Source organism: Piliocolobus tephrosceles, chromosome 10, assembly GCF_002776525.5.
Source record: "Piliocolobus tephrosceles isolate RC106 chromosome 10, ASM277652v3, whole genome shotgun sequence".
In the NCBI taxonomy this organism is placed as follows: Eukaryota; Metazoa; Chordata; class Mammalia; order Primates; family Cercopithecidae; genus Piliocolobus; species Piliocolobus tephrosceles.
The window spans coordinates 9,397,537-9,422,536 of record NC_045443.1 but is presented as its reverse complement, the minus strand read 5'-3'; the positions used below and the strand labels follow the sequence as shown (position 1 = coordinate 9,422,536).

Sequence of the window (25,000 nt, the reverse complement as noted above, 5' to 3'; positions counted from 1 at the left end):
CAAAATGGCATTCCACGGGAGATGTTGTGTGAAAGTCATGTGTGACTGTTTATTTCTTAAAGCTTGAGCCACCAGGAACCTTTCTGTTATTTCCTAATATTTTCTTTAAAATATATCAATATTATATACTTCCCAATAGGAACTGACAGATAAATTCTACCTGAAATCCAACTATATGATTTCTTTTTCTTGAAAATTTGCATGACTACTTTTAGTTATAAATCTTCAACCTGGCATCTGCCTAGACTAATACAAATTTAGGATATGCATATATGTCTCGAATTAATCTCTATATAATAGAGCTGAGATTTTTAGAAAACTATCTTATTTTGCTGGAGTGGAAAGAAAAGCTAATTTGTTTAACTGGATATCTCCTGCATGAGTCTGAGTCCACAGAAACAGTAAGTGGACAGCACAGCAAGTTAGAACAACAGAGGACACAAATAAATATGAACACTGCTGGGCTGACTCTTTACGTGTGACCCACTATGACCTGAGCTGTCAGGAAGGGACAAGTCAATTTGACTGATCAACTCTAGCAATGTTGTAGAATATTATGATTGGATTGAATATTTGGGTTCTGTAATTCTTACTAGGTTTCATAAGGTTCTTAGATTAGTACGAACTGAAAGATGTTAAGAAAAATGTAAAAAACAAAAAAGGTCAAGTGTTGCATTTGAGGTTTCTCTCCCTTGCCTCCAAAATATTTGACCAAAGAATCTTCTCACCAGAATGTTATGGTTGTCAATCTTCAGTAGAGTAGCATTCAAGTCAGTGCAGTACTGCTTACTCTCTTTCCATGTTAAGTTGTGCCTGAAGAACCCATAGCAGTTATCTCCATAGTATCTCCAGTTTGTGTCACAAGGGCTGCATTTATGACCTTCTGGAGAAACCAAGCACAGGAATGGTGTATTTTTTCTAAATTGGGCTTACATGTTCTCCACATTCAATGTTTTCTGCAGATCTCAAGACTCCCTTCAGTTGCCGTAAGAGAAATGCTCCAGGAGTTGGAGAGATGAAGAAGTTAAAAAAACAGTACTTACTGAAAGCGCCCTTTAGTTCTGATTGTTTTATTACATATTGGCAGAAACGCTTTGCTAATTGTTGTAGAGTTCCTGTGCGATTTTCATTCTCATCTTGTAGGTAATTGTGCTGCATGACAGCTAGATTCAAAAAGTAAATAATAATAATTTGTAAATAGAACCATAGAAATGATGCAAAGATCTGTCACTGAATTTTCATTTCATTAACATTGCCAGTATGTGAGGAGTTAACTAGATACACACGATTAAATGAATGTTGAAAAGTGTGAAGGGGCTATAAAGAACAAATCAAGAAATAGAACTGACATGTGAGGGTTAATAAGTGAACTGTTTGAAGGAGACAATCACAAATAAAAAAATCCCAACATCAGTAATATCAGCAAGTATTCACTTGCTTCGATACAAGCTTCTCAACTGAGTTGTAGAAGTCAATGACCTCTTATTTTCTGTACTTTCTGTGATGCCAAACTATTCATTCATTTAAAAGTGTATACTGATTTCTCATTAGGCTTAAAGTACTTGTGATATTCAGGTAAATAACAAAGAAATACAGGATGATAAGTGTTAGATTCTAACATCTTTTAAAAAATCAACAAATGCACAAACAAGCAACAACTCCACAGACTACAATGTGCCATTGGAGGGCTGTGAGAATTACAGAAAGAAGAAATGCACAATAATTTAGTAAGCAAAATGAGAAACAGAAAATGTTAGATAGAGAGAACAGAATGAGAAAAATTTCAGACAAGCGAACATGGAATTTATATATGAAATTGAAAAACTCCAGTTTGGCTGGTTTTTAGGATATGCAAGATAGGAAAAGGGACAACGAAGTTTTTAAAAATAGTTTGGATCCACACTGAGGAGGGTCTTAAAGGTCGGTAGTACATTCTTAAAAATAACTTTTAATTAATTAAAATCTTAAAACCTTATCTTAAACTCAAGGAAACGGTCAGCGTTCTCCTTTACTGAGATTCTCTTGGTAACTATCTGTAGGACAACTGGAGTAGTGACAAATAGACAAATAGTGACCATTGAGAAGCTTAGTGGGATATGCCACGACCCTTCAGTATTACCTTCCTCCAATCAAATTTCTGGCAGAGTCAATACTTACACCAAATCCCCAGAGCCACCAGCCCGACAACCATCCCCACACACAGGATCATCAGAATCAAAGCCATCACACGCCACCAGGAGGAGGAAGCAGAGTCAACTGTAGGCATATAATAAAGATATCAAGGAGCAGGCAGTATGGGTTAGCTATGGGGAAGGCTCACCCCTGCCCCTGCCCCTGCCTTCTCAGGGTCCTCTAAGTAATAGAAAGAGCTTTGCTGGCAGATCTCACCTGTGTTCTCTTGATGATCATCAACGATAGGCATGGCCCACTCCCATACCACACACCCATCCTCATCCCCAATGGACTTTACCTCTCCAAGCCAAAATATTACTTGCTGTTAAGGCCTGATGTGTTTGTGTTTTTTGTTTTGTTTTGTTTTGTCTTATGCCCACCCATTCCATGAATAGTTGCTTTAATAAACAGCAAATGAAGAATCACACTCATTTGCTCACATTCAGAAAATGAAACTTCCAACCATTCTCTTCCCTTATCCCCTTAACTTCTATGCCCTCTAGCATTAAACGCTCAGAACCTTAATGCAGTTTTCCCTGCATGTATATTGGATGCTTGTAATCTAAATAGGTCTGTATGAGCTTATCAAAACACTACTCAAATGCTTTAGAGCATTAACATCATTCAAGAAAAAGAAATTAAACTATATACACTATCAATAGTAGAAAAACCAAAAACTGAATCAACTCATTTTTTAAATTAATTTCCAAATTATTGGCTCTGAGTATTCTTACCAGAGATGAGAGCTGGTTTTCGAGTTTTAATATTTAAGGTGACGTATCCATCTTCATCCTGCATGGCTTCCCGAGTACTGCAACTGAGCTCGGAGTTCAATGACTTTGCAAAATGTAGTTTCCAACTCTTACAATTTCAATATCTGTCAGTATATCATCTTCCTGTCTCTAGTAGGGTAGAACCATGGGAAATGGGACACATTTTTTTTCTTTGCTTATTGTTTTCCAGGAAGCGTTTTCATAGCTGCTCAGAGATACATGGATCTTGAACACAAACACACAAAAATAATAATAACTTGTGGTAAAGGAGTAGATAGGTTTGCTTCCTTTTTTTTTTTTTTTATCTTCAACACTAAATAAAGGGGCATTCCATCATGTGTATCCTTTCCAAGAACAAAGGTTCCTGCTTTATCTTAACTCTAGCTTAGTCTAAATTACATTGCTGAAATGAGAGATTTCTGATGAAAATTCATGGGTAGCTCACCAGCAGATATATAGTTTATCCCATTGTGAGAAGCAAGTCTAATATAATTGGATCTGACAGGGGCTAAATTACCTGTTTCATAGTCTTGTGTTGGAGGAGATCATTTCTGATTATAACCTAGAATTTATACAACTTCTTGCCTATTTTATACATTTTATTTTTTATTTGAAGGATCCACATGAGGCAGGCCTGATATTGCTTAGATTTAGGTGTTGAAGGAAAACTATCAAATAAAGTAAAATATTACAGAGTTAGTGACTTGCTGCGTTGTTCTTTACTAGTGTTTGTGCTTTAAAGTGAGTTTCCTGGAATGGAAGAATTTTGATTTGATGAAATCACTTCATTTCAAGTACAGTGGTGCTTAGATGAGTATTTAAGACTGAATGAGTCCTAGCACCCTTTCATCACAATATAATATGATTGCACACATTTAACTTTATGAAATGCGCTTTTAAATTATCTTAGCTTGCATTGAAAGTAGTTATAAGCACAGCCATACAAAGCTAGCTGATGCATTTATTATAGGAGTATTGGGAAGGATGTTGTCTATTTTGCCGTAGAGTAGCTCTTACATAGTTTTATGGCGGACTTTTACTTTTGTTAAATCGCCATGACTAGCAAAACTTTAAGTAGTAGGCATTTACCTTATAAATAATCTGAATTCTATTTTTCTTTAATTAGCAGAGTATTCAACTTTTCAATATAGCTATTATGTGGGCTGTAGTAGGCGACATTTTGTTTATTAACTTGCCCTGTGGCATAGCTTGTAGATTTTTTTTTCTTCCCTGCTATATGCTTCACTCTGAATTCCTTGTCAATTCACTTAAAATTATCTTTCATTCTAAATTTCTTTCTCTACACTCTTCAAATTATTTTGAGAATGAGGTGAAGAATAAATGTAACACACATAAAAGACATTCCCTAATTTTGGAAAGCCAAACTTAATATGATTCAAATATTTTTACCAAAACTAATTCTTAATTTAAAAAATCACACTTGAAATAAATGCCAAATTTTAAGAAAGGACTAAAAATAAAAAAATAAAAAAAATTAGATCCCAACACCATTTTTGTTGCTGAGTTTCTTATCTCAGTTAAAATATTCAGGAATTCCCAATCATAAGCTGGGTAAATTCAGTCACTTCCCATTCATCTACTACTGCTTCTGTTCTCATAACTTCTGTTTCAGCCAAAAGGGACTCTTTGCTCTCCCATCACTAATCCTCAGGCTTTTCTGGAAGATTGGGGTTGGAATGGGGTTGGATCCTCCCTCTCTTCCTTGCTTTCTGCACCTACTCATCAGCAAGTCCTGAGGCTATTCTGTCACAATAACCCCTCTCTTTCAGGTTCTTTTTGTCACTGCCTTACTTTAGTGTTTTGTTACCTAAAATATACAGAAACACTAAAAAATAATTGAATAAATAACTGTGACAAAGTAACAGAGAGAAAAAAAAAATGTGTGGAGGTTATAGTTCAAATGACACTTGTCCAATAAAGCTTTATTCTGTTCTCTAAGGCACCAAACAGGCACATATGAAAACTTAATTTGTTACATTAAATCAGATATGTAAAGGTAAGATCCAAGGACATTGAGAAGATGTTTGAATTATTGTAAACAGTTTTTGTTTATTAACAAAAACTTTAAGATGGTATTAAAAATAACCATTAGATTGCTTTGTTGAGGTATCTACATTCTCTATGTCTTGAGCAGCTGATTTCACTATACAACATATCCCATTTATTTTTGTAAACCACCAGGAATGTGCCAGGATTAGTTCTTGATCCTTTAATGCTTGGAACGGTATATTTAATGCCTGAAGTATTTAACACTCTGCCTTTGGAGATACTCCTTTCCTATATCTCAGACTTTGGACTTTCCATTGCTTCATTCCTCTTTCTCATTGTAATTTAATCTTTCTTTTTGGATCTTTGATCATTCCAGCCACAGTCTGAGAGTCTTATATCATATCTGTGTTCCACAAAATACATGTTTGCCTTTCTGTCTATCCCCCTAACATGACTTTGTGGTGCTAGAAGAGCTGAGTGAAGACAGAGGCTCTCAGGGCCAAAGGAACTAGCCCTTGATAACACTGAGTTCTAATTTTGCTCCCTGCCCACATTCTATAAATGTAAGATGAGTTACTCAGCAAAAGTTAAGCAGAGAACTCAGGAAAGAGAGATAGATATCACAAATGCTTCTTTTCCTTTTCCCGAATCCAGAGTCTTTGCTAGTTACCTTTTAATCACCCTCTAAAGCCTATTATTAGCTTATTTTATTTCTGCCTCAATATTTTAACCTTGCTTGAGTATCTTATTCCCTTCTCCTTTTCTTCACTAAGGAAACTATATACAGCTAAAAAATTCCTTTTTTTTTTTTTTTTGAGACAGAATCTTGTTCTGTTGCCCAGGCTGGAGTGCAGTGGTACAATTTTGGCTCACTGCAAGCTCCACCTCCCAGGTTCACACCATTCTCCTGCCTCAGCCTCCTGAGTAGCTGGGACTACAGGCGCCCACCACCACGTTCAGCTATTTTTTTTCTTTTTTTTGTATTTTTAGTAGAGACAGGGTTTATCATGTTAGCCAGGATGGTCTCAATCTCCTGACCTCATGATCTGCCTGCCTCGGCCTCCCAAAGTGCTGGGATTACAGGCGTGAACCACCACACCCGGCCTAAAAAAAATCTTTATTCCAAATTTCCTGATGAAATTGAATTTGAAATAAAACCTTTTATTCATTTAATATTTTATAGATTAAGAACACTCTAAATTGTCTGTTTTAAAGCAAATATTTAACGAATGTTAATTACGTTCCAGACACTGAAATTGGTGCTGAGTATTCACGGAGAAAAATCATGAGGCTAGTCTTCATGAAGCACATAGTGTTAGATTTTAACTATGTAAACTTCTTTCTTTTATTAAAAAAATAAACAAAACACACACACACACATTTAGAACATCTTACTCACCTGAGTACACACCAGCCCACATTCTTGTCCCTCTTCCTTGCTTCACTCTTTTCTATAACGCTGATCACTATCCGACACACATAGTTATCTTCGGTAATAAAATTTTCGTCCATTATCCCCAGAAGAAAATGTTTCTTGGCTCTAAAATAGTGATGGACATTCACTTAAAGCAGGTTCTCGAGTAACATCCTTTTGTATAAGATTGTTTTGTTATAATGTTTTGAGGAAAAAAATTGCTTCCTACCTGAGGCCACTGTGTAGAGTTTGCATGGTCTCCTCTGTCTGCATAGGTTTTCCCCAGGTCCTCCAGTTTTCTCCCACATCCCAAAACTGTGCACGTTAGGTGAATTGGTGTGTCTACATGCTCCCAGTGTGACTGAATGTTGGTGTGTGCGTGTGCATGTGCCCTGTGATGGGATGGTGGCCTGTCCAGAGTCAGTGCCCACCTTGTCCCTGAATTGCCGGGATGTGCTCTGGCCACCTAAACCATACAGCTGGAATAAGCAGATCAGAAAATGAATGAATGAATGAATACAAATTATTATAGAACAAGAATTTGTAGAATAGTCAATAACTATACAAATGCAGTATAAACTAGACAATAAGCAACGCAGTCTGAAAGCACTCAGGGAGCCCACTCTACCGGTAATAGTCTTGTTGACCTACATCGTTTAGAAGGTGCTTCTGACAATTTTTGCTTTGCAAATATCCATTCCTTGATTTAACCTACTGCTATGACCACCAACACCTACTGTTTAACCAAAAGTTGAGTAAATAATTACCTTACTTGTTTTTATTCCTCTTTCCTGAATGTATGTATTATGTATAATTCACAATTGTTTTAATAGTTACTATTAGAAGTGTTTTGAGTCTTTATTTACAACTTGGGTAATGTTTTTGTGACCAGAAATATGCTGTAAGTACTTAGCTCTTGTTTATATCCATTAGCCTATGATCAGACTGGCTTTGTTCTACCTTGCTTCACCTAAGTCACAGTTTCTAAGAATCTATTAATTAATGATGTTAAGTGATGACTTTCTGTGTTACCCAATACATATTTGTTGAATAAGTGAAGCATATTTGTATCACAGGCATTATAATCCTGATTTTGCACATGAGAAGAGAAGTTTAAATAATTTGAGGAACTTTTTAATCATCACACTTCTTGTAAAAAGTAGTACCATTTACCCAGTTTCTAAATTGTTTCCACTACATTATGATGTCTTTCATAGACTCCATTATCTATGTTTTCAGCTGAACAACGAGTTAAAGAAAGTAAGATAACAATGACAAGGAGTACATGCAGTAAGAATGAAAATTTGTGGAATACATAACATTACAGCTAAGACCGATCAATATACAGGGATGGCCGGTGGATGTGTAAAAGAGAAAGACAACAAGATGTTGACCACTGTGGGGGTTATAATAATGATTCCAGACAGAAACAAAAGGAAGTGAGTGTTTCACAACTGATGCTAGCTATTCACAGACTTTTGAATGTATACCACTTTTACACCAAAGCTGTTCGCCTTTGACTTACCAGGCTTTCCACAAATAATAAATACTGTTTAATTTGGAAATGGTAGGATTTCCTGTCATAGAAAAGTATAATTAATATTTTCTCCTTCATTTACAGAAAGCTTAAACATGTGGATTTCAAAGTTAAATAAGCTTTTTTTTAAAGTTAATAAACTAATCAACTAATAACTATCAGACCAAAATTACAGCAGAGCATTTGTTGCAAACAGTAGGGAAACTGAAGAAAAAAATGTGCCAGTCTGCATCATACCACAGAGTTGATCAGGCATATATACACAAAATATATGTAAGTAAAAAGTTAAATAATAAATAACAATCAATTGAATTAAGATTTACATTAATATTTGAAGAAAAGGTAAATATTGACTAAGAAGAGAAAGAAGAAAGCAATGGTTTTTCAGGCAGGGCAAACATCTGAATAAAGGTCAGGAAGTTTGAATACCCATGTACTTCTTGTAAAAAGCAATACCAAGCATCAGGCATGCTGGCTCACTCCTGTAATCGCAACACACTGGGAGGCCAAGGTAGGACGATTTCTTGACCTCAGGAGTTTGAGACCAGCCTAAGCAACATGCTGAAACTCTTCTTCTACCAAAAAAAACAAAAACAAAAACAAAACAAAAAAAAAAAACAAAAGTTATCTGTGTGTGGTGGTGTGTGCCTGTAGTCCCAGCTACTTGGGAGTCTGAGGTGGAAGGTTCACTCGAGCTCAGGAGGCAGAGGTTGCAATGAGCCAAAATTGTGCCATTGCAGTTCAGCCTGGGTGACAGAGCCAGATCATCTCAAAAATAAATAAAAAATAAGCAGTACCATCTAATCTCATATAATCCACCGATTGTGATTGAGGGAAATCATGTGATTAAGGTGAAATGGGAGGGTTCTGGCCCCCCTTGCAGGGTGTGTGACAGGGGTGTGTCTGTTTGACTGCCATGAGCTCAAATCCCTTGTGGGAGGGACAGCATGCGGACAGGCAGGTGCAGGGGCTGGGGTGAGCCCTTTGGGCTCGGGCCCCACTGTAGTGTCTAGGGGTGGGTGCCTGGAATGCCGGTGTTACAATGCTCTTTTAGCTCTGCCATCTGCAGACAGCTTAAGTGTTAACCAGCTCAGTGCCTCCTCGGCCTTTCTGCAAGGGCAGAGGGCCAGTGTGACAGCTTTCTGTATTCCAAGCTCTTGTCCAGCATCCCAGAAGAAACAGGTCACACATGAACTCAAAGGATGAATGTGGGGGTTTTACTGAGTTGTGGAGGTGGCTCCTAGTGAGATGAATGGGGAGTTGGAAGGTGGATAAAGTGGGAGGTGATCTTCCTCTGGGTTCGGCCATCCAACAGCCAAACTACTCTCTGACCACTCCCAGCTGAACTCCTCTTGGCGTTCAGAAGTTCTTCTCTTCTCTCTTTCTCTGCCATGTCATTCCACCTTTCATCTGCTTGTCTTCTCATCTCCTTGTCTGCTCATCTGATCTGGAGCCTGGAGTTCAGAGTTTATACGGGTACAGAATAGGGGGCATGGCAGGCCAAAAGGCAAATATTTGGGGCATGAAAACAGGAATGTCTATACACATTTTAGGCTGCCAGTCTCCTGGCTTGCGGGTGAGGCACATGCCAGGGAACCACCCTCTTCTTTATATATATATATATACTTTAAGTATACATATATATATAAAGTATATATGTACACTTTATACTTTCAGTTCTAGGGTACATGTGCACAATGTGCAGGTTTATTACATATGTATAAATGTGCCATGTTGGTGTGCTGCACCCATTAACTTGTCATTTACATTAGGTATATCTCCTAACGCTATCCCTCCCTGCTCCCCCCACCCTTTTGCCAGGGTGAGCCACCATATGCAGAGGTTCTGAGGATTAGAACATGGGCATCCTTGAGGGCTATTATTCCACCTCCCGCAGATTCTTAACAACAATTTACTTTGTTATATAAATTAGTAAGTTTAATGAAAAGTTATGGTAGGATTAGAAGTAGGTTCAATTCTTTAAGGTGTATGTAAACACTATGGCTATAAATCCTATGACCAACTACATGTGCAACATGTTGTTTTTCTCCTGTTCTTCCAATTAATAGAACACTGTTTATACAAACTGTCAACTCTTTATTGCTCATGTTGTGTTGTTCAAATTTGTAATATCACAGTCAGAATGCTTCGTGCAGTGAGTTTACTTCAATTGTACTGGATGCATCTTTTCAGAGTATTTTTAGACGTAAGCGAGAGAAAATAGAGGTTGGTTATTTTATTAAGTTTAAAAAAAAATCTAAATACATAGAAGTTTAAAGAGGCTTCAAGTCCTAAAGATACTCTAGAGATCCTCATTAACCAGTAGTTGTGTGGATATCCAATTACTTCAGCACTCTTTGTAGCTGTGGTTGCCCCACACAGCATCATCTGATTTTCTAATCCAGAAATACAGCATGCTTTCTATAAGAATTCTGCTACCCTGCAGGAATGACTGAAAGACAAACAAATGAACTAAAAGTAGTGAGCCGAGATCTCGCCACGGCACTCCAGCCTGGGCGACAGAGCGAGACTCCGTCTACAAAATAAAAAAATAAAATAAAACCAAAAACACCTTACCGTGTGCCAGTCTCATTCTCTCTAGAATCAACCTGCTTTTTTCACTTTCACTCTCCTGAAACTTCAGGTTTTAAAAATCTTTCAAAAATCTTGTCCTGTGTATTCCTTGCTGTCTGCAGGATTATTCTAGGGTGGTTGTTCTGTTAGGAACTTTTCCAATCTTGCCAGAAGAGGGCACTCCCATTCATATTCACGTTAAGCAGCTAAGTAGCTATCAATTTCTTCTCCATGCCCCATTACCAACACCATCTCTCTCTCTCTCTCTCTCGCTCTCTCTCTCACACACACACACACACACACACACACGTGTGTGTTTGAATTTCCTATGATAGCAGCCAGGTCTGTGACACAGCTCTTCCTGTCTTAATGTGTGTCTCTGCTTAATATCTGATGTGGCTGAGAATAAACTAGAACCAGCATCTCCAGGCAGATTAGCTAGCCTTAGGTAGATGTAAAGAAGACAACCTGACTCTTTTCTGAAACATTCAGAGCAGCCTCCACCTCCAGGATCATGGAGGTTCTCCACGCTCCTCCTGTTCTGCCTCCAAGCACCCCTTCTTAGCTGCACAGCGAGGAACAATGCTGACAGAGCAGACAGTTTGAGATCTGTAACATTCTAATGAGAATATTTCTAAGGAGAATATTTGACTTTTCTCACTTTCTCTGCAGAGAAACAAATTGTCATTCTCCTCTTACAGAGGGCCAGTGGAGTGTGTCTGGGTCAGCTGAGTGCCTATATCAAAGCTCCCAGCCTTGAAAAGGACACCCTGTTCCCAGGCCTCAAGATATTGAAACATTAATTAGATCATTTAAAGTAGGGTTTTCTTCTACAATGTCTGAAGAAGTGACCTACGCGACACTCACATTTCAGGATTATGCTGGAGGAAGGAATAACCGACATGGAAATAACCTAAGAAAAAAAGGTAGGAGTTCAGAGAACACCAGCTGTGTCGTTGGGGGAGTGGACAGGTGTTAAATGATTTGAGGTGCCGCCTTTAATGCTGATGTTAAAGACAGTGTGCTGTGAAATCTCCAAAATGGGGACAAATAGTGTGGAATGTATTAGAAGAGTGAGTGTTCCCAAGGTTGAAGCGAAAATATGTGGCTTTCAGAATCTCTTTAAAATTGTGTAATATCACTATGTTTCAGGAAGCTCTGTGTTGTAGAGAAAAATTCTGACTGGACATGCCAGAAATTGAGCCTGGGGAATTAGAGATTTCTTTTTATGAATATAATACTTGATATTTATACCTTGTTAGAGATGCGAGGAGGATATTCTTTCAGAAACCAGACTGGAGGCTTCTAAAATAGAGACGGTAGAGGACATTTTTCTTTTAGATGATGTAGGTTACTTCAGAGAAAACTGGAAGATGAGTGAGTGGATTAGAAATGGATCAGAGCTAGTTTCTCTTTTGTCAGTATTTTTTCAAATTTTAGGGTAGTTGAAATCCAAGTATAATTTGTAATGTTGAACCAGTAATAATAGTATCTGTGTAGTATTTTATGTACATTATATACAGATCTAATTGTGATGACAATGCACAATAATGTTCGAATATTAGTATTTTCTCCATTACATAGATGAAAAAACTGAGGCTGAGAGAAATTAGATAATTTAAGCAAGCTCACACAACTGCTGTGTGGGGAAGCCCAGACTCAGTGCTGGTCTTCAGCTCATTCTCTTATGCCTAATTGGAATAAATAGCAGTCTCCATGTTCAAGAATCAAATCAGATTCTGTGGACGTAAGACCACATCTCTTATTTTCAGATATGTTAACTATCCAGGTTCCCCTGAATCATGTCAGTCATCTGAACTTCTTTCTCCTGCCCTCTAGATTTATGTTTACATTTTGTGTGGTACATGACATTTGAGGGAAGGATATTTACAAAAAGATGATGGGAATAGACTTTGCATGTGTCTAATAAAGGTGGTTCCACATTTTTGCCTTTTTTTTTTTTTTTTAACTTCTAATTCTGATCTGTGAGGAAAAAGGGAGGTGTGGATATGGTGCATATCAGTACACCTGGAGACTAACGCTATATCTAAAATATTGGGCTAGATGTTATTTGGACCTAAATCAAGGAATACGAAGCTAAGGAAAATATGACAATCATTGATATTTTAGACAACAACTACTACGAGTAGGATGCTAATAGCTTTCTGGTCTAGTCTGCTGTTTGTAAGTTAGACTGCACATTCTTTCTTTCTTTCATTCAGTATTCATTCATTATTTATTAGGTGATAAATAGCATGAATAATAGGTAAGTTATTGTTAACAGGTAAAAGATACTTTAAAAAGTAGAATCCACTTTTACAAGGCAGATAGAACATCTGCCTTATAGAGACTTTTGAGCTCAAACGCTTGAGGTGTCTCCTACTGTCAGTATCATCCAGAAAAGCAGTTTATAGATCTCTCATTTATGAATTCAATAAACTTGAGGAAGAAAAGTGGGTAGTGGGTAATGATGTAAAGCAAAAACCTTGAAATTAGGAGAAGCTTCCTCTTAAAAGGAAGAAGAGCAGTGGAGAAATGGAGGGGAACCAATGACGGCACCCTCATTGCACTTCATAGTAGGTATTTTCTTTTTCTTTCTTTCTTTTTTTTTTTTTTTTTTGAGACAGAATCTCGCTCTGTTGCCCCGGCTGGAGCGCAGTGGCCGGATCTCAGCTCACTGCAAGCTCCGCCTCCCGGGTTTACGCCATTCTCCTGCCTCAGCCTCCCGAGTAGCTGGGACTACAGGCGCCCGCCACCTCGCCCGGCTAGTTTTTTTTGTATTTTTTAGTAGAGACGGGGTTTCACCTTGTTAGCCAGGATGGTCTCGATCTCCTGAGCTCGTGATCTGCCCGTCTCGGCCTCCCAAAGTGCTGGGATTACAGGCTTGAGCCACCGCGCCCGGCCCCATATTAGGTATTTTCTAAATGAGGGCATTAAAGGAGCAAGAAAGAAATGTTAGTATCCGGAAGCTCCCTAAGTGTGAGAAATAAACAAACCAAAGCGAAACAAGCACAAAGCAGTTCTGTTTGCTAATTGCTTTGTGGGCTTTCTCCAGGGCATCCAGCTCCATCTCCCATTTGGCGTCATGCTGCCCTGGGTCTGCTAACTCTTTGCCTTATGTTGCTGATTGGGCTGGTGACTTTGGGGATGATGTGTAAGTATATCCGCATCGAACCCAACAAAAGCAACTAGAAAACATACTTGTAAACCATGTGTAATCAGCTTGGATTGCAGAGGGGTCCTAGCATCCTGAATCCTCTGATACTTTTCTGCTGTCTCATATATCTCCTATTCGTCATATCTTCCCAATAAACCAGCAAAAGACATTATCAGGATGTGGTTCTAAATTCATTGTTTTATCTTGGTAAGCTAAACTGGACTTAAATGAAGACTCTTCGTTTCTAGTTATTCATTAGAATAAAGAGCCTCTTTTCGGCCTAGACACACATTCACTTATCATTCCAAGGCTGAGAAATAAAGTCAAGAAATATGTACTGAAGGAAGTGCATGCTATGTTATTTACCTGGAAGACTCAGCACTAGACTAGGCTCAGTCTGCTTATATGAGACTTCTCTAATGGAGAGAAATCTTCCAAGTAACAGCAGCAGCCTGATTTCTATGAATGAGAAAGACATATAAACAAGGAGGAAGAATGGCCTGATACACTTTACCAACTAAGAGAGTTGAACCATCTCCACATGACAATGGAAGCTCCACTCTCAAGCACCACGGCCACAAAGTAACGTCCTATTGATTCTGACCCATCCTTGGGCAGTTGGGGATGAACATGGTAGGGAGTTCTTGAGTAATGAGAAAAATATCCTGAGAATACAAACTTTATAGAGTTGTTAAGTATATGGTATACAGAGTAGTGAATTGGCATGCTATTCACTTACAGGGAACTCATAGTCAAGAAAGTTAATTTGCTGAATGATACTAACATCTCCTCTGCTACATTCATTTCTTTTTAATGATTTAATGGATAATTTTTTAAGATTTAATGGATAATTAGGATTTGGACATATCTTTGTCAACATAAAAAGAGGTTAATGATGTACCTTGCTCTTTTGAAAAGGAATATGATGTTTAAGCAGCAGTGACAGATATTCTGGAGTCAATCAGTATGAGATTAGCAGCTGATCTTCTACAATAATGTACATTTTAAAACTAAGTGAAAATGCAATAACATATGTCCATATATGACATATGACATATGCAATAACATATGTCCATATAGAAGGGTGACATTTCTTTTCTAAAATTTTGTGCTTTTGGTGCAGTGTTTCTTAAATTTGTTGGCTGATGAAGCACCTTAAATGTTTATGAAAAGGGCATATTCCATGGACCCATGACCAGAAATGATCTGATGTGCCATTAAGATCTGCTTTTTTTTTCCTTTTGGTAAACAAGCATCTCAGGTCATCTGCAGAGTTTGCGATAGCCATAGTCCCAAAGAATGCTGTTTTCATTAAAACAACAATTACATCATCTATCTCCCAATAAAATAAAACAAAAATAAAATAATTTCACGAAAATGAGTGGCAGAATGACTAGCCCTTCCTTAGATGTGATGTCAGAAATACATAATTATTAAATCATTATTTTAATATAGTGTAATAATAAAAATGTAAATAAAATTAAAAAGAACTATAAATAATTTGGAATAGAAAGGCATCTGGTTTGTTTCTTGCATGATACCTGGAATACTAACAGCTACTAATAAATCTTGAACAATTAAGAAATGTTTCTGTCACAAGAATTATCTACAGTTATGAGAATAGAAGAATATATGAACTTGTCTCCTGTCATGTCTTGGAGTTTTGCAGATATCTAATGACATTAACTCAGATTCAGAGAAATTGAGTCAACTTCAGAAAACCATCCACCAGCAGCAGGATAACTTATCCCAGCAACTGGGCAACTCTAATAACTTGTCTATGGAGGAGGACTTTCTCAAGTCACAGATCTCCAGTCTACTGAAGAGGCAGGAACAAATGGCCATCAAACTGTGCCAAGAGCTAATCATTCGTATTTCAGGTAATCAGACTTAGACCTGCTGACCAGTCAGATGGCATATGTCGCCCTGGTCTAAGTTGATCACATGTACCACCTCAGAGTATTGAGAGAGTTATGTCATCCAATGAACCTCAATGATGTTGCACCAAATTTACAGACAACAAAGAAATATACAAATTCATTTAATATTTTTGAAGTCACAGGCAAATTTGGGAAGTATCTTGGAATGATTCCAATCCAGATACTTCAACCCCTCATTTTATTAACTATTCCTAGGTGATCCTGTTGTTATGAAAGCTTAAAAGTACAGCTGATAATTCTGAGGCCAGAAGACTAGGCCCTGAAAAGAGAATCCCTATTGCCCCAACCCATAACCAGGGGTCACCTTATTTTCAGAGGCTTCTAAAGCAGTATGCTTTCAGGGTGCTGGCTCTCAGACCATGTTGTTCAATTAAATGATTTTGTTTCAAAGCCTTCTCCAGTCACTCCAGGGTCATTCAGTTTATATTATTGGGTATAATTTCCTTTTCAGACCACAGATGTAATCCATGTCCTAAAATGTGGCAATGGTTCCAAAATAGTTGCTATTATTTTACAACAAATGAAGAGAAAACCTGGACTAACAGTAGAAAGGACTGCATAGACAAGAACTCCACCCTAGTGAAGATAGACAGTTTGGAAGAAAAGGTAGGATTGAGTCTCTTTCTCTCGTTCTAGACATTATCTATACAATGAGAGAGAAATAAATAAGATATCTGATTCACATGATGGAAATTCAGTGCATCTTGAATTAGAATTAATACATGAATTTAATGAATGTTCTCATCTATCTTAACTCTGCAAACCGGAATGTGGCACTCACATAAAACTTTTTCTCTGTTTTCTCAGGATTTTCTTATGTCACAGCCATTACTCATGTTTTCATTCTTTTGGCTGGGATTATCATGGGACTCCTCTGGCAGAAGTTGGTTCTGGGAAGATGGCTCTGTTCCCTCTCCATCCTTGTACGTCTCTAACTATTGAGGGTAAACACAAGTTTTCCATGGAATCCTGGGAAAATTAATAATGACTGTGAGAATTATAAACACAGACATAAAAAGAGGAGTACAACATACTCAGAAAAGAGCTCCAGTAACAAATATCGAAAGGAGGTATAGTTCATTTCATCTCTGTGAGAAATTTATGGCAAGGCACTGAACTTTATCTTTTGGTAGAAATGTGTTTATTTAACACACATACACCTAATACTACATTCAAAGGATTTTATAAATATTAACCCTTGAAGAAAGCACTGTTATATTCCCATTTTATAGGTAGAAATATTATCACAAAGAGATTAAGTAACTTGCCTGAGGTCACTCAGCTCATAAATTGCACTTTAGGGACTGTGCACTCAGTCACTCAGCTGTTGTGATTCTCCATTACCTCCAATCCAAAAGGGTACTGCTAGTCATAAGAACATATATCAACACATTTATTTATACCAAATAACTGTCAACCATTTTCTAACAAAAAGTAAGACTGAATTGACTGATTAGTTCAACAATTAGTGTCATGTTGAGGACTTGCAAATTACAACACATGGCCAGTGTCTTTTATGAATTAAAATGAACTAAACCTTCCACTTCAAGGTTTGGATGAGAATATTTAAAGGACAAATAGAATATATAACACTTGGAAACTTTCAATTTTTTTAACTATTTAAAGTTATGAAAAAATAGATGTCAACAGAAATGTGTAAGGGGATATTAGGTTTGCTAAATTCTTTCACAGACGATAAAAAAAAAATTTTGAGGAACACCTCATTATAAGTACATTTAAATGAAACAACTGTATTAATATTTTAAATATAATAGTATTTTTATATTAGATAAAATTTAAGATCATTGGCATCTTAATGGATTTTTAAATTTTTTTATTGATACATAAGAGATGCATATGTTTTGGGGTACATGAGATAATTTGATACATTCAGATAGTGTGTAAAGATCAAATAAGTGGAACTGGGATATCTATCAATTTAAATATTTATCTTTTCTTTGTGCTAGGAGCATTCAAATTATTATTTTCTCATTATTGTGAAATGTACAGTAGATTATTGTTAATTGTATTCACCCTAATAATCTATCAAACACTAGGTCTTACTTCTTCTATCTAACAAGATATTTGTATCCATAATGGCTTTTTATCTACCTTCCTCCCCCAACAAATAATTATCCACCCCCCTGCCTCCTATTTCACTCTTCAAAGCATGTTGTCAGTTTTCTTAAACTGAATAATAACCACTCATCTTCTGTCAAAGATGCCATGCTTCAGCAGTGACTCAGCAGTTCCTTAAATCACAAACAATGCTAGGTCTATTACTTTCTCCCTGGATACACTTTATCTTCATCCATTTCCCAATGTTTCATCGTGGCTACTTCTACTCAAACACGAATCCCCCATTCTCTAATCACCATTATTAATCATATCAAGTCAACTAGTCTGGTTTCACACTAATAATAATGACAAAAAGCACATGCAGAGTAACACACAAACAAAAAAAGTGACAGTTACTCTTCGTGACAAGAGCAATACTTGGCATGAACTGATTAATATTAATCTGAGGTGTTGCTACTAGACTGAGGGTTTCCAGGAGTAGTACCATGACATCATGTAAACACATTCCATGTTGGAATCTAAGATGTGTCCCTTCTCCCAAAGGGATTTTACTCATCCTTGGCCTCTCTACTCACTCTTAATCAAAGTGTGAGGGAGGTGGCCCCCACAGCAGGGTTCGGAACCTACAGACCCTGGCCCCTGAGACATGCAGCTGTCAGATAAGCCAGCATGTCAAACTCAGGTTAGAGAGACTGAGCTTCCAGATTGTAGAACCATTTCCTTGACTACTGAGTAAAAGCCCAGGCTAAGATTTAGTAAGCCTAGCCCTGAAGTAAGAAAAGAATATGGCAGTGTAATGCAGGTCATTTAGGAAAAAACAATGTTGGGCACACAGAAAATTTAGACCTGACAAGTATAATTTTCTAAAGACATTATTTCAGGGTTAACATCACTTTCTTAGCAGAGGAAGTGAATACTATTGTCAGCACCATATCTATACAGTCATTCATTTCCTCTTTTAACATCTGTCTTGTTCTCTTTTTACCCACCACATATGTATAACTATGTGAAAAGTTATATTTGTGCATAGTAAAATGTGATAGCTTTTTATAGCAGAACGTGATTTTATTTTTATGTTTTTCTTCATGAAGTCCCAAAGAACTTCAAGTACTTCTAATATAAGCTGAACTGAGTAGCTTTCATTAATGGAATTCCATATTTCTGAAGGACATACAAATTCTCAGCCCAGAATTTAAGTATTTTCTTAAAGAATTCTACCTGGGATCATGATCCACTTAAAATAAAGAACCCAGATGTGCCAGCTCTAGGCAGATTTTGTGCCAGTTTTACGCAGTTTCAGATTTTGAAGGTTTGTGGAGGCAGAAGTCTCCCAATATTCAGATACATGACATTGGCTGTAAGAGCAACTGAGAGCACTAAATAGTGATCATATTCCAAATATAGAATTTATAATACATTTCAAATTAATTTTCAGATTTAGTACTAAAGAACTGGACCAGATCAATGGATCCAAAGGATGTGCTTATTTTCAAAAAGGAAATATTTATATTTCTCGCTGTAGTGCCGAAATTTTTTGGATTTGCGAGAAGATGGCCGCCCCAGTGAAGATTGAGGATTTGGATTAGTATGCTTCTTCCAAATTCTCCAGGAAGTAAGAGACTTGGAGAGGAAAGAGGAAACTACGGTACCAGAGCCAAAACCAGCTTTTAAAATGACTGTGTATTTACATCATCAGACAAATGAACTTGTTTAACAAACATTCTCCAGTTCCTTGTCTGACATCTTCTAATTTGATGTTATTATTCAGTCTTACAATTATCCCTGGGGACCAAGGGGAATAGCCATACTGTGGCTTTATGACTGTCTCAGAATAATTTCACTGAATTTCTTTGCTTTCTCAAATAGAGACTCCTTTCTTACATTATTGTTATATTGTCACATGTGCACTAGGGTGATATTTAAATATTTAAAAACTAGGGTGATAGTTAAATATTTAAAAACACAGGCCACAGCACTAGAACAAGGTCCAAGAGATACCTGTTGTGATAGTTGCTGGATCATGTGGAGGTTGGGGGGATCCCAGGCTAAGGATCCCGGTAGCTGGGGCTGCAGCACTGTATCAACTGATTTGGAAATATTTTATTTTAGCAAATGTTTGTACCACTGTGAACCAGCTAAGTGTCACCCTACACTTGCAAAATAACTTTTCTTCTCCAACAACCCTACAAAAATAAGTATTTTTATTTATCTTTAAAATTTAGGTAACTTGTAATCTAGGTGAAGAAGCATCAGCATTTAATATTTACTTTTGTTTGTTTGTTTGTTTTTGAGACAGTGTCTCACTTTGTCACCTAGACTGGAGTATTGTGATGTGATTGGCTCACTACAGCCTTGCTCTCCTGGGCTCAATCAATTCTCCCACCTCAGCCTCCAGAATAACTGGGACTACAGGCATGCAACACCATGCTCAGCTAATTTTTGTATTTTTTTGTAGAGACAAGGTTTCACCATGTTGCCCAGGCTGGTCTCAAACACCTAGGCTCAAGCTATCTGCCAACCTCAGCCTCCCAAAATGCTGGGATTACAGGTGTGAGTCACTTTCCCTGGCCAATATTTATATGTTTATCATTTATTTAAATTAGTAATATTGATGTTATTGATTTTGTAATCTGGGTGTTAATACAAAAATATATTCTCTTACAATTGATATTTTGTTTCCCTCAGAAAAGTCTTAATAAACTGTTTGAAGATATCAAAATATAAGAACCATTATCTTTAATTATTTAGACCTTTCCTGAATCACAGTTTGTCAGTGTTCCTGCACATTAGATGCTAAATATTGTAAATCTAGGCTTCAAGATTTTTCCTGGAACAAAATTGCTGATTTCAGAATACTGGTAAAGGACATAGTTTTCCATTTATCCTCACATCGTTCATAGCTATATATAGGCAGAAAATAATGGTGAAATTAGCCTTTGATACTGACTTTGCTAGATCAGAAGTCTAGAATTTACTGGAAAATTGATATAATCCAAGTTCAAAGTTAGATGCATTTCAGTCCTTTGACAGTCCTTTGAAACTACAACTTCATACATACCATCTAGTAGCTTCTTATTCTCTAAATATTTAAAATTATGAACTAATCAGTGTTTTATATTTGCACCAACAGAAATTGTAGAATAAAGGAAAAATGCCAATGTGAAAATTTAGTAAGAATTACAAACAATATATTTAAGCACAACTTTTGAAATACAATTGTCATAGTTCAAGTAAACAGAGTGTCTTAGCTCTTATACAGTATTCAAACATAAGTTACATATACATGGATTAAAGAAGAAACTTGATTCTTTCATTTCTCTTTAGCAGTTTGCCCCTGGCATTCTCACAAAGATAAAATTATTTATTAAAGTTCAAAATCTCTGCCTCTGACTCCCACACATTTGGGTTTCGTTTTACTCCCAGGAGAAAAATAACTTCTTTCATTCCTCTATTTTTAATAAGAAGATCTACTTTTAACAATTAGAATACCTTAATTGGTTATTTTGTTCCTATTAAGAAGTTATCAGGTTTTTTCTGGTATCTTGTATATTTTAATTCTTATTTCATGTAAACTCTTTTATACTCATTAAAAGTTCTGTTTCTGACCTCACAGTGCTCTGGATCTTGATCAGCTCTTATTACTAAGAGCCTCCTCCCTGCTGCCCTGCTATCATCGTGTTATCCCTGACGGCCTCTACAGTAGATGCAGAAATCCAGAGTTCTCAAGATACATTAGCCCTTTGTGTCAGAATGCTTCATCCTTTGATTCTGATAACTTAGCTTATGAGACAGGGCTTGTTTCCAGAAATTTTCATCTCTTTCTTTTTCTTCTCTCTTTCTTTCCTACTGCCCCCAACACCCTCTCCAGTCAAAATCCCTGAGATATTTTATTTATATATACAGGTATGTGCAAATGGTATATTTTTAGGGGAAAGACCATTGATATGGTTTGGATCTGTGTCCTTAACAACTCTCATGTCGAGATGTAATCCCCAGTGTTGGTGGTGGTGCCTGGTGGGAGGTGACTGGGTCATGGGGGCAGATTTCTCATGAATGGCTTAGCACCATCTTCTTGGTGCTGTTCTCATGATAGTGAGTTCTCACAAGATCTGGTTGTTTAAAAGTGTGTAGCATCCCCCCAACCCCCACACCACACCCTCTCTCCTGCTCCTGCTCCAGCCATGTGAAGTACCCACTCCTCCTTCATCTTCCATCATGACTGTAAGTTTCCTGAGGCCTCCCTAGAAGCCCAGCAGTTTCCAGCATCATGCTTCCTGTACCACCTGAAGAACTGTGAGCCAATTAAACTTTTTTCTTTATAAATTACTCAGTCTTGAGTATTTCTTTATAGCAATGTGAGAATTTAATGTGGGTTCCAAAGCTGGCTTCACATCAAATTTACATGGATAGTACCTTAAAGGCACAGATATTTGGGTCAAGCATCAGATCTATAAAATCAGAATGATTGGAAGACAGAAATGGAGAATCTGTAAGTTTCTCAAACTACACAGGTGATTTTTATTAACTCAGCCTGAGTGGCAATGTTTGGATAAATAACACCAACACTAACTCCCTGAGTAAATAGGCCCAGAGACAAAGGTGCTGGAACCATCTTCAAATTGGATGGCTCTTTCTGCAATGTTAGCAAAATTAGTTTGGTTTGTGCAGACCACATTAGGTCAGGACAGGTCAGAATTGGGACAGATGTAGTGACAATTCTCTATTTCACTATTGTAATCTCTATTTCACTATTTCACTGTTGTAATCTTAGCCAACAGCCCTTACTGAAGGTATTAATCGGCATGGTCAGGATGGACAAGTGATACGAAGTTTGATCTATCTAGCTCTTTGAAAATAGTTTTCAATTTTGCTGCACACTGAAATTATACTGGGGAGCTTTGAGGAAATACTGATGTCTAAGATTGTCCCACCTCTTAAGGTGCTGATTTCAATGATGAGAAGTGTAGCTGGATTATTAAAAAAAATTAAAGTTTCCTATATGATTCCAATGTGAAGCTAAGGTTGAAAATCCTCATACTGAGGTAGACCCAATGGCCCTTATTCCAGTAAAATAGCCAACCCTCCATTATATATTAAGAAAACAAGTGAACTAGCTCCATTGGTGATGAATACACATGGTTGAGACGGGGACAATAGTGTTGATGGCATATTCGAGGCTGCATACAAGCATATATATAATCATACTTGTATATATTTGTACTTGCATGCAGAAGGATTTAGACATATTAGTTTTCCTCAGGGTGGGTATGATGGAGTCAAATTGGGCAAGAAGGGCAGATGATACACTTTTGGAATGAGAATCCACTGTGAAGCTGAGAACTGAAATCAAGAGTCAGATTATAAACAGGTGGCCAAAATTAACAATGTGGTCCTCAAGCAAATGTAATTTTTTGTTCCACAGGTACATTAGTTTTACTGAACAAGTAACTACAAGTTGTACACCTGTCTGTCTGACTTCCTTCCTTCCTTCCTTCCCTCCTTCCTTCCTTTTCTTCCTTCCTTCTCTTTCTTCCTTCCTTCCTTCTTTCTTTCCCTGCCCTCCCTCCCTTCCTCCTTTCTTCTTTCATTCTTTCCTTCCTCTCTCTCTCTCTTTCTCTCTCTCTTTTTCAGGGTATATAACAATATAAATATAATAAAACACATCTCTATGCTATGGAATATTATTTAGCCTTTAAAAAGAAAGAAGTCCTGCCACTGCAGCAACATGAATAAATATGGAGGATGTTATGCTAAGTGAAACAAGCCAGATACAGAAGGACAAATACTACATGATACCATTTGTATGAGGAACTTCAAATAACCAAACTCATAGAAGCAGATAGTAGAATGGTGGTTGCCAGGGATTAGAGGAGAGGGAAATGAGGAAGTGTTAGCCAAAGGGTAGAAAGTTCAGTTACACAAGATGAATAAGTCCTAGAGATCTACTGTACAGCATAGTGCCTATAGACAACAATACTATATTATATATTTAGAATTTTCTAAGAGGGTAAATCATATGTTGTGCTTTTATCATACAAAAATAACAACAATAAATAAAGAGGGTGGGAGGACTTTTCAAGATAATGCCTATGTTTATGGTACACATTGTTGTGATGGTTTATTTACATTGTATACTTATCTACAAACATTAAGTTGCATATATTACATATGTACAGCTTTTAAATGTCAATTATATCCAATAAAGTGTTTTTTAAAGAAGACATATTTATGAATGAGGCAAGCAAGTAGGGATGGCATGCCTAGTGGCTTCAAATCAGCCAACATCAGACCAGCAACAGAGGCTGTGGAGGGAAATAGCAATACATAAGGCAAGAAAAGTGCCTCATCTTGAATTATAGCTCCCGTAATCTTCACATGTCGTGGGAGGGACCCAGTGAGAGGTAATAGAATCATGGGGGCGAGTTTTTTTCTGTGCTGTTCTCATGACAGTGAATAAGCCTCATGAGATCTGATGGTTTTATAAAGGGGAGTTTCCCTGCCACCATGCAAGACATGACTTTGCTTCTCCGTTGTCTTCCACCGTGATTGTGAGGCCTCCCCAACCATGTGGAACTGTGAGTCAATTAAACCTCTTTTCTTTATAAATTACCCAGTCTCGGGTATGTCTTTATTAGCAGCATGAGGACAGACTAATACAGTAGACCAAAAGAACTACATTTTTAATCATAAAAGGAATGAAAATTACCAAACAATGTCTCCTAAGGGATGTAGGGGCATCCTGGTTATAAGAATTCTAACAGGAATTCCAACTCATTTTTTAAAGTGAGTAATTTTTAATTTTCTAGTAATGCATATTTCAGTACATGTATTTTCCCAGTATTTGAAATTGCATAGATCTCACTTAATAATAGACCAGAATTCACAAATTTAGTCTTAGGTAGTTTGTAAGAGATGTAAACTAGTATCATACCAGGTATTATAATCCTGGCAAAAAATAAGCTTACTTACTGCATTCCAATCACTTTCATTATAGATTATCTGTATGAAGTAACCTCTATGTAATCAGAGGGTTAAATAAGAAACTCATTTCATGGAGGTAAATCAATGTGGTTAAGGGCACAGACCATGCAGTAAAACTTCTGCCTGCCTGCCTGCCTTCCTTCCTTCCTTCCTTCCTTCCTTCCTTCCTTCATTCCTTCCTTTCCTTCCTTCCTTTGTTCCTTCCTTCCTTTTCTTCCTTCCTTCCCTCTTTCCGTTTCTTTCTTTCCCTCTCTCCCTGTCTCCTCTCTCTCCCTTTTTCTTTTTCCCCATCTCGCTGTCTCTCTCTGTGTCTCTCTTTCTCTCTCTTTCTCTGTCCCATGCTCTCTCCTTCTCTCCCCCACC

At 37.3% G+C, this 25,000-nt stretch overlaps 3 protein-coding genes across 8 annotated transcripts in view; 2 read left to right on the top strand and 1 right to left on the bottom strand.

Moving 5' to 3' along the window:
* Nucleotides 1-1,396, top strand: part of CLEC12A (C-type lectin domain family 12 member A) — a 30,970-nt gene extending 29,574 nt beyond the window's left edge. The window contains exon 7 of the mRNA XM_023192362.2: nucleotides 963-1,396. Coding sequence (XP_023048130.1) covers nucleotide 963 — 1 coding nt within the window. The 3' untranslated portion in view covers nucleotides 964-1,396. The remainder of the gene's footprint in view (nucleotides 1-962) is intronic.
* Nucleotides 1-3,164, bottom strand: part of LOC111526601 (C-type lectin domain family 1 member B) — a 24,405-nt gene extending 21,241 nt beyond the window's left edge. The window contains exons 1-4 of one of the 4 annotated variants that reach the window (XM_023192364.1): nucleotides 2,907-3,164; nucleotides 2,158-2,256; nucleotides 1,044-1,163; nucleotides 729-883 (exon numbers count right to left, since the gene is read on the bottom strand). In XM_023192364.1, coding sequence (XP_023048132.1) covers nucleotides 729-883; nucleotides 1,044-1,163; nucleotides 2,158-2,256; nucleotides 2,907-2,970 — 438 coding nt within the window. In that variant the 5' untranslated portion in view covers nucleotides 2,971-3,164. The remainder of the gene's footprint in view (nucleotides 1-728; nucleotides 884-1,043; nucleotides 1,164-2,157; nucleotides 2,257-2,906) is intronic. The other 3 variants (XM_023192365.3, XM_023192366.3, XM_023192367.2) reach the window with 3 other exon arrangements.
* Nucleotides 3,165-11,182: 8,018 nt separating this feature from the next.
* CLEC12B (C-type lectin domain family 12 member B) lies at nucleotides 11,183-20,028 on the top strand. Of its 3 annotated transcripts, none has more exons than XR_002726433.1 (6): nucleotides 11,183-11,406; nucleotides 13,536-13,634; nucleotides 15,299-15,517; nucleotides 16,029-16,183; nucleotides 16,385-16,647; nucleotides 19,092-20,028. XR_002726433.1 is itself a non-coding variant. In XM_023192368.1 (6 exons), exons 1-6 carry the CDS (start codon nucleotides 11,316-11,318, stop codon nucleotides 19,240-19,242), a joined length of 831 nt encoding a protein of 276 aa, XP_023048136.1. In that variant the 5' UTR covers nucleotides 11,183-11,315; the 3' UTR covers nucleotides 19,243-19,543. The 3 variants fall into 3 exon arrangements, 2 of the variants coding, with proteins under 2 accessions (XP_023048136.1, XP_023048137.1); XM_023192368.1 differs by having other exon boundaries at nucleotides 16,385-16,500; nucleotides 19,092-19,543; XM_023192369.1 differs by lacking the exon at nucleotides 19,092-20,028 and having other exon boundaries at nucleotides 15,307-15,517; nucleotides 16,385-18,706.
* The last annotated feature ends 4,972 nt before the right edge of the window (nucleotides 20,029-25,000 follow it).